The sequence below is a fragment of the Phocoena phocoena genome, chromosome 1 (assembly GCF_963924675.1).
Source record: "Phocoena phocoena chromosome 1, mPhoPho1.1, whole genome shotgun sequence".
Lineage (NCBI taxonomy): Eukaryota > Metazoa > Chordata > Mammalia > Artiodactyla > Phocoenidae > Phocoena > Phocoena phocoena.
Genome location: NC_089219.1, coordinates 36,869,303 through 36,885,026, shown reverse-complemented (window position 1 = coordinate 36,885,026; position 15,724 = coordinate 36,869,303). Strand labels below are relative to the sequence as shown.

The 15,724-nt window shown below is 38.0% G+C and overlaps 1 protein-coding gene and 1 pseudogene across 1 annotated transcript in view; one reads left to right on the top strand and one right to left on the bottom strand.

Annotated features, from left to right (window-relative positions):
- EIF2B3 (eukaryotic translation initiation factor 2B subunit gamma) overlaps window positions 1-15,724 on the top strand; it is a 155,662-nt gene that overhangs the window by 99,372 nt on the left and 40,566 nt on the right. Inside the window, exon 6 of the mRNA XM_065879906.1 lies at window positions 8,043-8,132. Within this exon, the coding sequence (XP_065735978.1) occupies window positions 8,043-8,132 (90 nt within the window). The remainder of the gene's footprint in view (window positions 1-8,042; window positions 8,133-15,724) is intronic.
- LOC136136041 (small ribosomal subunit protein uS14-like) lies at window positions 864-1,043 on the bottom strand (annotated as a pseudogene).

Below are 15,724 nucleotides of genomic sequence, written 5' to 3'. Positions count from 1 at the left end.
CGTGGAGCAACTAAGCCCATGTGCCACAACTACTGAGCCCACATGCCACAACTACTGAACCCCACACGCCTAGAGCCTGTGCTCTGCAACAAGAGAAGCCACTGCAATGAAAAGCCCATGCACCGCAACAAAGAGTAGCCCCCACTCGCCACAGCTAGAGAAAGCCTGTGCGTAGCAATGAAGACCCAACGCAGCCAAAAATAAAATAAGTTAGAAAAAAAGAAAAAAAACTTTCAGCAAACTGGGAATTGAAGGGAACTACCTCAGCCTGATAAAGGGTATCTACAAAAAACTTACAGAATACAAAAAACTTAAATAATGTCATATTTAATAGTGAAGGACTGAATGTTTTCCCTTAAGATGGGAACAAAGCAAGAGTGGCCTCTCTGGCTTTTTCTGTTTAATATTATAGGCAGTTCATTCAGGCAAGAAAAAGACATAAATGGCATTCAGATTGGAAAGGAAGAAGTACAACTACCTTTATCTGTAGACAGCATGATCCTATATGTAGAAAATCTTAAGGAATCCACAAAACTACTGGCATTAATAAGAGTTCAACAAGGTTGTAGGGTACAAGATCAATGTACAAAAGTCAATTATATTCCTATATACTGTCAAAGGACAATAAAAATGAAATTATAAGAAAACAATTCCATTTATAATAACATCAAAATGAATAAAATACTTAGGAATAAATTTAATAGAAGATCAAGACATAATACTGAAAATTACAAAACCATGCTGAGAGAAATAAAGTTTGTGGGGTTTTTTTTTAAGTTTAAATTTTTTATTTTATATACAAAGAGCTAGTATTGTGCCTGCATGAGGTAGATGTCCTGGATGACCCATTCAAGGAAGTTCACTTAGTCCAACTTAATGAAGCTGATGTCCTTCATGTACTGGAGGAAACACTGGCAACACATATTGAGGCCTTATTTCTGGATCGTACTGTGCCAGTTTGAGCAGATACGGCAAGAGCGAGAACCATGGCCAAATTTTTTTGGATGGCTCCAGTACAGCTGCTGGTGAACCATCTTGCTTTCTCGGCTGCAATGAGGCAAAAGGCAAGAGAAATAAAGTTTAAGTATATGGAAACACATTCCAGTGTTTCTGGATTGGAAGACTCAATATTGGGTTTTTTTTCTTTTAAGGTTAATATTTTTATTTTTTATTTTTTTATTGACATATAGTTAATTTTAGTTTCAGGTGTACAGCACAGTAATTCAGTTATATATATGTAGTATAGTTCCCTGTGCTGTACAATAGGTCCTTATTGGTTATCTGTTTTATGTATAGCAGTGTGTATATGTTAATCCCAACTCAATATTGTTAAGATGGCATTTCTCCCCAAACTGATCTTTAGATTCAACACAAACCCATCAGAATCCCAGTAAAGTTTTTGTAGAAATTGACAAGTTGATCCTAAATGTTATGTGCAAATTCAGAGGACCCAGAATAACTAAAACACTTTTGAAAAAGAACAAAGAAGTTGAAGAACTCATACTTCTCCAATTCAAAACTTGCTATAAAGCTATAGTAATCAAGACAGTATGGTACTGGCAGAAGGATAGACATACAAAGGAGTGAGACAGAATTGAGAGTGCAAAAATATACCCTTACATTTATGGTCAATTGAATTTCACCAGAGATGTCAAAGCAACTTAATGAGCAAAAGGATAGTATTTTACACAAATGGTGCTGGGACAATTTGATATTCACATGCAAAAAAATTAATTTAGACCCTAACCTCTCTCCATACACAAAAATGAAAATGGATTACAGACCTAATGTAAGAGCTAAAACTGTAAAAGTTTTAGAAAAAAATCTTTGTGAAATTGGGTTAGGGAAAGAATTCTTAGTTAAAACACCAATAACATAATTCATAAAAGAAGGATTGATAAATTTTATATCCTCAAAATTAAAGTCACCATTAAAACCTCAAAAGACACCATTAAGAAAATAAAAACATAAGGACTGTTAGAATTCAAGGAGATGATAACCCAATTTCAAAATAGGCAAAAGATTTTAATGGACACTTCACCAAAGAAAATATACAAATGGCTAATAAGAATATAAAAAGATTCTCAGTATTGTTAGTCACTAAAGAAATGTAGATTTAAACAACGAGATGCTATTTTACACCCACTAGAATGGCTGTAATAAGTTTTTTTAATATTTATTTATTTATTTTGGCTGCACTGGGTCTTAGTTGCAGCACACAGATCTTCACTGAGGCATGTGGGATCTTTTAGTTGTGGCATGCAGACTCTTAGTTGCGGCACATATGCAGATCTAGTTCCCCAACCAGGGATCGAACCTGGGCCCCCTATACTGGGAGTGTGGAGTCTTACCCACTGGACCACCAGGGAAGTCCCTATAATAATTTTTTAAAAAACAGAAAAGGCAAATCTATAGAGATAGGAGGCAGATTAGTGATTGTCTGAAACTGAGGGTGAGAGGGGATTTATTGGTTGCAAACAGTCATGTGAGATTTTATTTAGGTGATAGAAATGTTCTATAACTGGATTGTGGTGATAGTTGTACAGCTCTGTAAATTTTCTAAAACTCGTTCAATTGTACACCTAAAACAGGTGAATTTTATGGTATATAAATTATATACATCAATAAAGCTATTTTAAAAAGACACTCCAACAAAGCAACCAGCCAAATTTAGAGCACGGAGTGTTCTACAAGACAGGTGATCCGTTCTGTCTAATCATGTGGCTTGTCAGGGAAATAAGGAAGGGGAACTTTTTTTTTTTTTTTCGGCTGCGTTGGGTCTTAGTTGCTACACGCGGGCTTTCTCTAGTTGCGGCGAGCAGGGGCTACTCTTCGTTGTGGTGCACAGGCTTCTCATTGTGGTGGCTTCTCTTGTTGCGGAGCACAGGCTCTAGGCAAGCAGGCTCTAGAGCACAGGCTCAGTAGTTGTGGCTCACGGACTTAGTTGCTCCGTGGCAAGTGGGATCTTCTCGGACCAGGGCTCAAACCCATGTCCTCTGCATTGGCAGGCGGATTCTTAACCACTGTGCCACCAGGGAAGTCCCAGGAAGGGGAACTTTTTTAAAATGAAGTTGCCAAATACATTGTGAGGCTTTGATTGAATCCTGATTCAGACAGACTAACTGTGAAAAGACGAATTTGAATTTGGATTGGATATTAGATGACATTATGAAGTCGTTGATAATTTTATTAGGTGTAATAATGACGTAGTGATTATATTTCAAAGTCCTTATCAGTTGGAAATGCATACTACGCATACTGGAATATTCACAGTAAAATGACATTATGTCTGGAATATGCTTTAAAATACTATATTAGTTTGCTATAACAAAGCGCCATAAACTGGGTGGCCTAGAACAACAGAAGTTTATTGTCTTAACAGTTCTTGAGGCTAGAAATCTGAAATCAAGGTATCGGCAGGGTTGGTTCCTTCTGAAGTCTATGAGGGAGAATCTGTTCCACTCGTCTCTCCTAGCTTCTGGTAACCTCAGGCATCCTTGGCTTATAGATAACATTCTCCTCGTGTCTTTATATTGTCTTCCCTCTAAGCATGTCTGTCTCTGTGTTCAGATTTCCCCTTTTTAAGGGTACTATACTAGTCATACTGCATTAGGGGCCCTCTAATGACCTAACCTTAACTTGATCATCTACAGACGTCATATTTCCAAATAAGGTCATATTCACAGGTACTATAGGTTAGGACTTCAACATCTTTTGGGGGGTACACAATTTAACCTATAATAAATACTACAGCAAAAAATTTTAAAAGATTAGAAAATGTTGATAATTTTTGAAACTACTTGATGCACACATGGGAACTTATTATGTTTTTCTCTTATTTTGTGTATGTTTGAAATGTTCCATGATAAAAATTTAAGAAATGTGTGTGTGAAAGCAGAGACTTAAATTGATATTTGTACACTCATGTTCATAGCAGCATTATTCACAATAACCAAAAAGTGGAAGCAACTCAAGTATCCATAGACAGATGAATCGATAAAGAAAATGTGGTACATACATACAATGAAATATTATCCAGAGTTCAAAAGGAAGGAAATTTTAACACATGCTCCAATATAGATAAATTGTAAAGACGTTATGTTAAGTGAAATAAGCCAGTCACAAGAAGGACAAACAAATATTGTATGCTTCCTCTTATATGAGATTCCTAGAGTAGACAGAATCATAAAGACATAAAGTAGAATGGTGGTTGCAAGGGGCTAGGAGGAAGAAGGGAATGGGGAGTTAGTATTTAATGGATACAGAATTTCAACTGGGAAAGATGAAAAAGTGCTGGAGATGGTTGTTGGTGACAGTTTCACTACAATGTGAATGTAGTTAATGCCACAGAACTGTACACTTGAAAATGGTTAAAATAGTAAATTATACAGACCAGCTAAGGACTTTTATGAAGATACTTTAAAAGCCATTGATCTTTTTTTTGTGTGTGTGGTGCGCGGGCCTCTCACTGTCGTGGCCTCTCCCGTTGCGGAGCACAGGCTCACGGGCCCAGCCGCTCCGCGGCATGTGGGATCCTCCCGGACCTGGGCACGAACCTGTGTCCCCTGCATCAGTAGGCAGACTCTCAACCACTGCGCCACCAGGGAAGCCCAGCCATTGATCTGTAGTTAAACAGTAAATGCTTATCCTTGCATCTTTCCCAATATTTATTTCATGTATACATTCCTCATTTATTCTAAAATAATTTTTTTTTAATTTTTTGCGGTACACAGGTCTCTCACCGCTGTGGCCTCTCCCGTTGCGGAGCGCAGGTTCAGCGCCATGGCTCACGGGCCCAGCCACTCCACGGCATGTGGGATCCTCCTGGACTGGGGCATGAGCCCGTGTCCCCTGCATTGGCAGGCAGACTCTCAACCACTGCGCCACCAGGGAAGCCCAGGAATACCAATATTTAAAGCAAGGAACAAAACCAATAGGTAGTAATTATAACAATTATTAATAATATTATTTTAGGGGCTTCCCTGGTGGCGCAGTGAGCCATGGCCGCTGAGCCTGTGCGTCCGGAGCCTGTGCTCCGCAACGGGAGAGGCCGCAACAGCGAGAGGCCCGCGTACCGCAAAAAAAAAAAAAAAATTGGTATTCCTGTTTTTAAGATCATAAAAAGATGCTTGATTTCCCTTAAATTTTAAATATTACAAATTAAAATTCTAAAATATACAACTTACTATTTTAAAAATAGGTCTATAAAAATAATCCTAATGGCTTATATTGTCCTAGGTTTTCTAGACTTTAAAATTTTTGTCCATTATTTGTTCTTCTTTTCTAAGATCTTTTCTTCTCCAATCTCCTTTTCTTTTTTTAGAATAGACCTTTTAAAAGCATTTTTTTAATTCCTTTTATGTTAGATGAAGAGAAGAAAAAGCTTCTTAGGGAGCTTTTTGAAGATCCTATAGACTTTGAAGATTAAAAAATTTATACCATTCCTCTGAGTTTTCATCACTGAAAGGATTCCCACAAATTTTTCATATATATATATTATTTTTATTGTAATAAGCTTTTTCTATGGTTGGCAACTTGTTTTAAATTTTTTTAACATAAAATTATAACTATTTCTAAATGTCTTATCATTTCCATTTACTGATTTCTTACTTTATTTTATACAAATCCAAAACATCTTCTTGGCCCAGAGCAATCAACCAGTTACCCAGATCTTGCCGGTGCCTCTTTGAGGTTTTTTGGTATTGTTTATTTTGTTTTCTTTTAAAATATCAATTCTTATTTCTAATACCATTTAAAAACAATTAAATGGGGGCTTCCCTGGTGGTACAGTGGTTAAGAATCTGCCTGCCAGTGCAAGGGACACGACTTCAAGCCCTGTTCCAGGAAGATCCCACATGCCTCGGAGCAACTAAGCCCGTGCGCCACAACTACTGAACCTGTGCTCTAGAGCCTGTGAGCCACAACTACTGAGCCCACATGCCACAACTACTGAAGCCTGCACTCCTAGAGCCCATGCTCCACAACAAGAGAAGGCAACACAATGAGAAGCTCACGCACTGCAATGAAGAGTAGCCCCCACTTGCCACAACCAGAGAAAAGCCCGTGCGTAGCAACAAAGACCCAACACAGCCAAAAATAAAATAAAATTTATTTTAAAAATAAATAAATAAATGAGAAAAAATAAAATAAGGAAACAGCCTTTTTGGCAACTTCAATGGCATTGATCTCCCAGTCCCAAGATTCACATTCAATACAAATTTAATGCGAAAGAAAAAAAATCTCTGAATTGCCCATCTCTGTTCCTTCATTGTATTCCAGATTTGTATCTAGCCTTGATTATATCAGTTAATTTTTGGAAATTTTTTTTAATGCAAGAACTTTCTGGTTTTACCTACTTTATGTGATGAGAGTAAAAAGCTGAAAAAAAGTTTATAAACTGTAAAATGCTATATGAGTGTTAGTGCCATATGAGCTAGGGATTGGTAACAGTTTAGAAGATGATTACTCAAACTTTTAAGTTATTCCTTTCCCGGGTATATGATACAAGTTGACTTCAGCTATAAATATGAGAGTAATATATCTACTTCATGAGGTAGTTGCAAGGACGAAATAATTTAAGTAGAGTATGTTGAATGATTCAAGGAATTTGTAAACCAAGGAACTGAACAGGAGAGTTCAACTTTCCAGATTGGTTAGATCAAGGGATAGAATTATCAGGGTGTGAACTTCAGATGAAACCTGGGCACCACAAGGCAAGTATCCACATTCACATTTGCAAAATTCTATTTCCTGAAGAATTTATTAGTATTCAATACTCTCAGGAAGTTAGAATTGGGATGTATCTTCTACTTTCTTCTCCATCCTCATCGTATACATTAATTGGCTTAGTGGGATTGTGTAGATTATGAGTGTGAGATCCGAAATCTGACTCTTCTCTTGCTCTTTTGGAAGCATTTTGTTCCCCCTTCTTCCAAAAGAGTGGAAGCCCAGGGTGGTGTACCTTAATCTATTTGATAAATTACTTCTAGGGTATCTAGATCCCATGAGAATAATTTTCCTTAAGACTATAAGCCAGTCAAAGCAGAGTAACACAGAGTAGAAGAAAGATGACAACCAGGCAGCTATGATTGGAATTGCCATTTTTCCACCCTACTCCTTCCCTCCTCTCCTTCAGCTATCTTTTATTTATTTTATTAAATAAAATGACCTTGAACATTATATTCTAAGCATGACATTTCTTAAGGCTGAAACCAAAGGTAACAGACTAAATAGCAACTAGGCAAATGCCTTAATTTGACCTAATTTATTCATGTCTTTGTCTATTGAACAACTCTCTATTAAATATTTATTCTGAGTGAGGTACAATGCTAAGTGCTAAGACTATAAAAATAAATCTCTGCCCTCAGGGAACTTTTATTAGTCTAGTGGGAAAGAGCATAAGTAAGTAAGCTGTTACTTTACTGTATGGTAAGTTATCTAGTAGAGGTGGGCACCAAGTGTTGTGGGAACACAAATTTGGGTTGTCAGGGAAGGTTTTCTAGAGGGAGTATACCTGAGGAGAGCCCTAATGAATAATTAAGAGTAGGGACTTAGAAAGTATTCATAGAATTTTACTTCATCTTCTATGAACGTGGAGTAATACATGCCAAATAGAAAGTATTCATAGAATTTTACTTCATCTTCTATGAACATGGAGTAATACATGCCAAATACTAGAGGAAAGCATGGCTAAAGTATGGCCTGCAGGAAGTGGGGCAGTTGGAGTAGAAGCAGGAAAATGTTAGTTACAAGAATTGTGGGTAGGAATTTGTAGTAAAATAGAAGAATGACTTGTCAATGATTTGATGGTTCACCAATTTTCAATGTCTTTGGAAGCCTGAAGACCTCATAAAGTGTGAGATAGGGCTTATATAAAGAGAAAACCTTTTCTGTGGTAGGATCAGAGCCGATATCCACCTTCTTGGTCTTCCCAGAGTGGGGTATAGGCAGCATGGCTCTCACCCTTATAAACTTTCTAATGCCTACTGCCTAATAATAGGATAGAACTCATGTGACCCTCTTCTCTCTTATTCTTTTTGCAGGCACCCTAGAATACGTTTCCACACAGGCCTTGTGGATGCCCATCTCTACTGCTTGAAAAAATACGTTGTGGACTTCCTAATGGAAAATAAGTAAGAAGGAGGGGGATAGAGTCAAACCCATAGCACTTAAGCTACCCTGTGACTTAATTAACAGTTTTAAACCTTGACAATAACCAGTTATATAAATAATACAGTTTGTTATAGAAATGAATTCATATTACAGCATACTGTTATTTCATCTGTACCAGAGTCTCCTGCTTGTATTTGGGGTACCTGTGCTATGATAAACCAGTAATTTATTTTTATAAAACTAATAGTAACTTATGAAGCATCTTTCTGCAGTTTCAGGCTCTTTTTCCTTCCTTCTGCAAGGGTGAGCTCCTCAGCCCTGGTGCTATTTGTCTCCAAGCAGATGTCCCTTGGCAATTATAGGCAATTATCCTATAGATGGGCCCTCTTAGCAAAGGGCCAGACACTTACCCAAGAGGAGGAAAGAAAGAAGAGCAAGTTTCCTCCAATTTTGGAAAAGTCCTTCACATTGAATAAAGTTTCATGAATGCAGAGAAACAAAATTTGGTACTTTCCCTAATTTTGCTTTGATAACAGAACTGTGGGCCTTAAATACTTCCCAGAGACTGTGTCTGGCAGATCATAGGACATGGATTTCCAGAGAGAAAACTTCCTTTTGTGGTTGATCTCAAGGATTTTTGATAGGAAACGTAACTAGAGTCCTCAGAAGAACAGGAAGGAAAAGATTTAATAACTGCATGGTTAAGAAGAGTAGCAGCTAGTCTTCCTTGATGGCTGCTGGATAAGTTTCTGCCTTGAATAGTGCTGGTAGACTGGAAAGCAATCAGGCTGGTACCACAGCAGCAAGTTCCCTCAGACCAGCTGGGGAAGGGAGTCTGAGAACCTGAGTTTAAGTGCTAAGCATGCACTTAAACTCAGGAATATTAAGGGGAAGAGGAATTGTTCTTCCATGCCCAATATAATATTTCTTGCAGCATTCTAACCCTCACCTGCCTACAACACCTGCTAAACCACTACAGAAAGGCCCATGTAGAGCCAATGGTGAAACAAATCATCTGGACTCCTGGAAAGCTTTCCCAGGGATTATTGTTTCTCTGTTTTTTCTCACCAGGACAGTATTGCCCTGCTCCTCTCTGATTTATTATTCTGTTTTTTCATTCAATCAACACATATTTATTAAGCACCTGTTATGAGGCAGGCATTGTGCTAGATCAACTGTGGGATCCATCGTGAATAAGCAGACATGGGCCCTGCCCTCATGGAACTTACAGCCTTAGCTCCACAGTGGATTGTAGAGACTTTGCTTTTTAAATAGCAAGGAAACTTGCTACCAAGATTAGAGTGATCCAGGACCCATTTTCCACATACCAGTGTAGGCTATCCATATTATAAAAATGAAGTTAACTCTTTGCCATTAAAGGTTTATTTTTTATTTATTTATTTATTTTGTATTTATTTGGTTGCTCTGGGTCTTAGTTTCAGATCGCGGGCTCCTTAGTTGCAGCTCACCCACTCAGTTGCGGCAGGAGGGCTCCTTAGTTGTGGCACGTGAACTGTTAGTTGCAGCATGCATGTGGGATCTAGTTCCCTGACCAGGGATGGAACCCGGGCCCCCTGCATTGGGAGCATGGAGTCTTAACCACTGTGCCACCAGGGAAGTCCCTAAAGGGTTTATATTTTATGCCCAAATGAAAATGAAGTCCTGTGAAATAGATCCTGCCCTTGACATGCTGAGAGGGGATACAATAGTGGTAGAGATCATGATTTTTTTAAAAATTCTTTTCCTATGGAAAATTTCACACAGATACAAAAGTAGAGAAAGTGATGTAATGAACTCCCATGTATCCATCACACAGCTTCAATAGTCACCAATTCATGGCCAATCTTTTTTTTTTTTTTTTTGCGGTACGCGGGCCTCTCACTGTCGTGGCCTCTCCCGTTATGGAGCACAGGCTCCGGACGTGCAGGCTCAGCGGCCATGGCTCACGGGCCTAGCCGCTCCGCGGCATGTGGGATCTTCCCGGACCGGGGCACGAACCCGTGTCCCCTGCATCAGCAGGCGGACTCTCAACCACTGCACCACCAGGGAAGCCCTGGCCAATCTTTTTTTATTTTTTTATTTTTTTTTATATTTGCTACCGCCAATCTTGCTAGTGTCACACCGGATTATTTTAAAGCAAGTCATTATGATATAATTTCGTCTGTAATTATTTCAGTTGTAATTATCTATAAATATTTCAGTATATATCCCTAAAACATAAACAAATACCTCAGTATTACTACCACACTTTTAAAAAAAAAATCTAACAATACTTCCTTAACACTACCAAATGGGATTGTAGCTTTTGGTGTCTGGATATGCAGACAGTTTTGCAACAAAGCTAACCTCATCCTGGCTGCTGTAGCTTATTTGGCCACCACCAGTTAGCAGTTCCCATACCTGGCAAGTGTAGTGTTCCTTGAGGACAAGCCTAAATTTGGTGATTCTGTGGCTCCAGCACAGAAGCTCTGCCAAATGGGACTTTCCCAGAGCTTGCTGTAATAAAGAAGTATACAGAGCCTCAGCTCCACTACCTCCTCATCTCAAGATCTGTTAAAGAGACCCTTATCTCTTCTTCGCCCCATCTACCCTTTACTTCTCAAAGTTGTTGGGATTAAAGGCATTATATTGAAAATTGGTAAATTTCAATATAGAATTAGGAAAAGTATAAAGGCACAGCAGGACAAATTAGAATGGTACTTGAGGGAGATTCTTTATTCCTGGCTGGAATAGTGGAAGTTATGTCTCAAAGCTTTGAGAGATGGGATTGAACAGGTTGGTGGGAGCAGTGTGTACAAGGCCTTAACAGCTGAGCAGGGAGTTACAGGTCTTTAAACAGAATAGTCCCATATGGAATGAGCAACGATTCAACCTGGCAGGGGAACATAGACTATTCCAAATGGGAAAGAGACTCTTTCAAGGTAAGTAAAAGGCATTTGTAGTAATCTGACTATGAGGACTCCTTTAGGGATGGAAAGGAAAAAGTAAACCTAGGAAACATACCTTCAAGAAAGAACTGCTTTAGCAATCCTTTGTTTCACCTATGAAAATTAACATTCTGCCCTGTATATTTTTCTAGTTGTCTACATGTTAATGTCTTCCACCCAAATTCCTTGACATTAGATACCTACCTGGATTGGTAAGGCATTCAATATATGCTTGGTGAATGGAAGGAAAGGAGATGTGGTGACAGTTTAGACAGCAGAAGTAATTTTGTACATCAGTAGTTAGAGAAGAGATGAGTATTTCTGCAGTTGACTAAGTAGAAAAGCTATAGGGAAAACTGTGGAGAAAAGAAAACCTATACTGTCTTTGACAAGAGAAGTTTAGTAAGTGAGCTGTGTGACCCTGGACAGATGTCTACCTTTCTGTACCCCACTTTCCTCATCTGGGACACATTGTACCTGACACATGGTGGTTGTGAAAAATACTTGTAAAGAGCTTAGAGCAGTAGTTGGTACATAGTAAGAACTTTTCATTGATCACCTACTGTGTTGCTAGATGCTAAAGATAAAAAGATGGAGTTTCTGCCTTCAAGTTGCTCACAGTTTAGGGAGAGAGGGACAGATTAAATTATTACAATAAAATGTGCTAAGTAGTATGAGGGTAGAGTAGAGTAGTATACTAGAAGCACAAGGGAATTTGGGGGGGATGATGGAAGTACTCTATATCTTGATTTGGAGTAGTGATTACAGTAGTATACGTTTGACAAAACTCATTGAACTGTATGTTTAAAGTAGGTACATTTTATTATATGTAAGTTAACTTTATTAAAAAAATTGATTTTAAGAGTTTAAAAAATGAATTGGACTTACCACAATTTTTTTAAAATTCAAAGCAACAGACATTTAATATATACCTAAATATATTCTAACTGCTGTGTTGGAGGCTGAGGATACCAAGATGAATACAAAGTCTTATAGGCCATTGTCTCTGTAACCTTGAGAAAATTACATTATGAAACAAGAGAAAAAAAAAAAAGCCAGAGATCCCTAGTCTTAGTAAATGGGAAAAGGGCACCTCAGGTAGCAGGAGTGTCATGATAGCTGGAAGATGTTCCAGCAGCAGTGGGAGGGAGGGAGGGATTGAATGGTTTTTGAGCTGAACTAACATCAGTGGTTCAGATTAACTTTAGTGGCAAAATCCATCACTAAAACTGGGCAGAAATTAATAAAGTAATGTATTTCAATATTGATTTTTAGCTAACAGCCTATCATTTCTCAACTGGCTTAATACAGCATTCTCCTTGGTAGTCTTCTGCCTCCAGACTCTCCCCTTTTAATCCATCCTCCACAAAACTACCAGAGGACTTTCTAAATTGCAAATCTGACTGCATCATTATTTGGTGACTAGCACTGCCACGTCCCAACATTTACCAGTTGAAGTAATGCATGGGCCCAGGAGTAGTGCCTGGGGTAATAAGGATGAGGCAGGAGTTTCCTTAGGGATGCCACTGTTTGGCTTGGATGCTGATACCTTTTGCTGAATGTCTGCTAGTCTACATGTGCATTAAGGCACTTAGCTTCATCAGTATGTGATCTTAGAACTAACTCAAGCTTTCTAAGTATCAAATAAATCTTAGAAGCCATTTAAAAAAAAAAGAGGATTGGTAAGTTTGACTAATAACAAGTTTTAAAATTCTGTATTGTGGGGGGAAAGTAAAACCGAATAAACATAGTATAAAAATAAACAACAAAAGTGGGGGGAGGGGGTATTTGCAATACCAGGATAGCCCAAACACTAGTTTCCTCACATTACAAAGAGCACTTTAAAATCAATAAGGAAAAGACTAATGACTCAAGAGAAAAATGGGTAAAAGTTATAGGTAGTTGGTTCATAGAAAAAGCTAGTACACATATGAAAAGATGCCTACTCTTATAAATAAAAACGAATGTTAAACAGTTTTGGAATACTGTCTTTATTGTATGGCAAAGGTTTTTAAATTTTGTGATGAAGCTAGTAAAACTGTGGGGAAATTCTCTTATACTGTTTTACATAAACTTTTTGTAGGGTAGTTGATGATACCTATCAAAACTTAAAATTATATACTCTTTGACTAAGCAGTTCCTCCCTGAAGAATGTATCCCACAGAAATATTTACTTAAGAGTATGGAAATATTCATTGCAAAATGTTCTTTGCAACATCCTTCATAACAGGGAAAAGTTATAACAATTTAAACAGGGTAATTAATTATATTATTGTGCAACTGTTAAAAAGAATGAAGTATAACTCTGTGTGGTGATATGGAAAGATTTCCAAGATATATTTACTAAAAAAGGCAAGTTGCAGTATTAGCGTGTATTTTCAGTGTAATATGATTCTATTTTTTGCTTTAAAGAAATAAAAAGATACACATATATATGCTTTAGAAGGTCTTTTTATCCATTTCTGAATGCAGTATGACAGATGGATGTTCCAAAGACTGTCTTAAAAATTTTAATTCAAAAATGTCTTGGATTTTATGTCCAGAGCCAGAGCAGAGCTTAGACTGAGTATTGTTACTGTGATGCTCTTGATGCTGAGTGGTGAGCTAAAAGTTTCTCCTCTTTTATAGTGTTATCTGATCTAAGCCTAAGGAAGCTGGCCTCTTAGGAACTTTTTGTTTGGCTTAGCAAGAGTTGCTCCAAAAGGAGACGGGTCCTGTAGAGAACTGAAGCAATATGCTGGCTCTCTGAGCTGAAGCCTGGAGAGACAGGAAGTTCATACCAGAATTAGTCCTGGTTCCCTTTATCACAGAAACCCAGAAAAAATTGTCTTTCTCTCCCTTTTCCTAACCTGCTAGACCTGCTAGCTGTTTAAGAGACCTAGAGGAAATTAATCTTAAAAGGAAGAATTAAAGCTGAATGCTTACTTCCTGTTCAGAAAAACCCAAAGTTATAATTAACCTCTTGTAGTGTTTGAACCCAATCCATCTGTGCAGGACATACAGTCTTAGGGTTTGGCCTTCAGAGCAACAACCATGTACCAGATACTATTCTGGGTACTTTTCACACTTCATTCAGTCCTTAAAATAGTCCTCTCATTTAGGTATTATCTTCATATTTATAGAAGAGGGAAATGAGGCTTAAAGTCATTTGCTTAATGTCATATAGTCAGCACCCCAACAAAATCAGCCACTGTTGGTGAATTGATTGCTAGCAACATCTACCACATATCTCAGATGTCTCTGTGTTACAGACACACACACGTGCACACATACCTGGGGGGATAAGAGAGTAGTCACAGCTTCCTAGTCTTAGCTACACAGGGATGCAGAGGCGTACGGATGGGCTCCACAAACTAAAGTCAGGAATTAGGGATAGGCAGCCATGTTACAAGGTCAGAATCAGGGTGATAAAGCCACACACGAGATGACGTTATAGACTGGCTAGAAACCCATGAGTCAGCGTAGGAAAGCATAGAAAAGAAACAGAGATGAGAGACCATGGGAGATAGGCAGGAACCTTGGTTCCTTACTGTTCAGTTCAAGCATCCATATGACTTAGCTGTACTTGGTTTCCTGTCCTTAGATGTCCTAGAGATTGCATGAAGTATCCTTTACTTAAATAACAGAACAAAATTAAGCTAAGAATCTGTGGTTTACATAACCTTCTAACCGGAGCTGTTATGTGGTAGCTATGTACTGACATCTGAAGATGTAGATGCTACCAAGATTAAACTAGGGTAGTCTCCTCTGGACGTCTTGGTTACATTCATTTTGATCTCTGGGACTTCTGGAAATAACTTGCTGCTGAAAAAGGGACAAAGACCTAGCAACACATTGTATTGGCTTATAGTTAACTTAAATATAAGCCCCCCAGCTGAGCCTTGCCTAAGCTATCATAGGCGACCATGGGCCAGATTATCATAGGAAAGATAACCTTTTTAAAGAAGACTTTTAAACTGGCATAATATTTATAATTAAAGCACTCCTAGGAAGAAGAATCATATGGAACCAGAAAGTCTAAAGCCAGAAGAAAAGATGTGTTTAGTTTGGTGAGGATTTAAAAATAATTTCCCTTTAAGTATAATGCTTAACTGGTGTGCTTGCCTTCTTTCTTCCTTCTCTGACAAATTCTTAAATATCCATTAAAGCTTACCTAGATATTACTCCTTTAGGAAGTTTTTTCTCAATTTTCTTTCCCTTCACCCCCACTTAGAATAGATACCCTTGCTCTGTGCTACCATAGTATTCTGTGCTTATCTCCATTAGGCATGAGATCATTCTCTCTTCTGATCTTGTATAATCTTCAATTATTACATGCATCCTATTAAACTGAATTTGCATGTCTGTTTTTACTACTTTTTTGAACCCCTTGAGGACAAAAACCAACTCTGATTCATCTTGTGACACACAGTAGATGCTCAGTAAATATAAAGGCAGCCAAACCATCAACTTCATATGAGGGCATGGATTTACCTGTTTTGTTTCACTGTCATATCCCCACTGTCTAGAATATGCGTGGCACATTTTGGGTACTCAGTGAATAAATTCAGATGAATAAAATGTTAGTTGAATTGCCCTAAGCCTAAGCAGTCTCTCCAGCCTGTAGGATCTGAACCTGTTTTTCTTTCTCAAGACATATGCACCAACACTGAAAATTTATTCTTATAGAAGCTTTTAGTATTTTT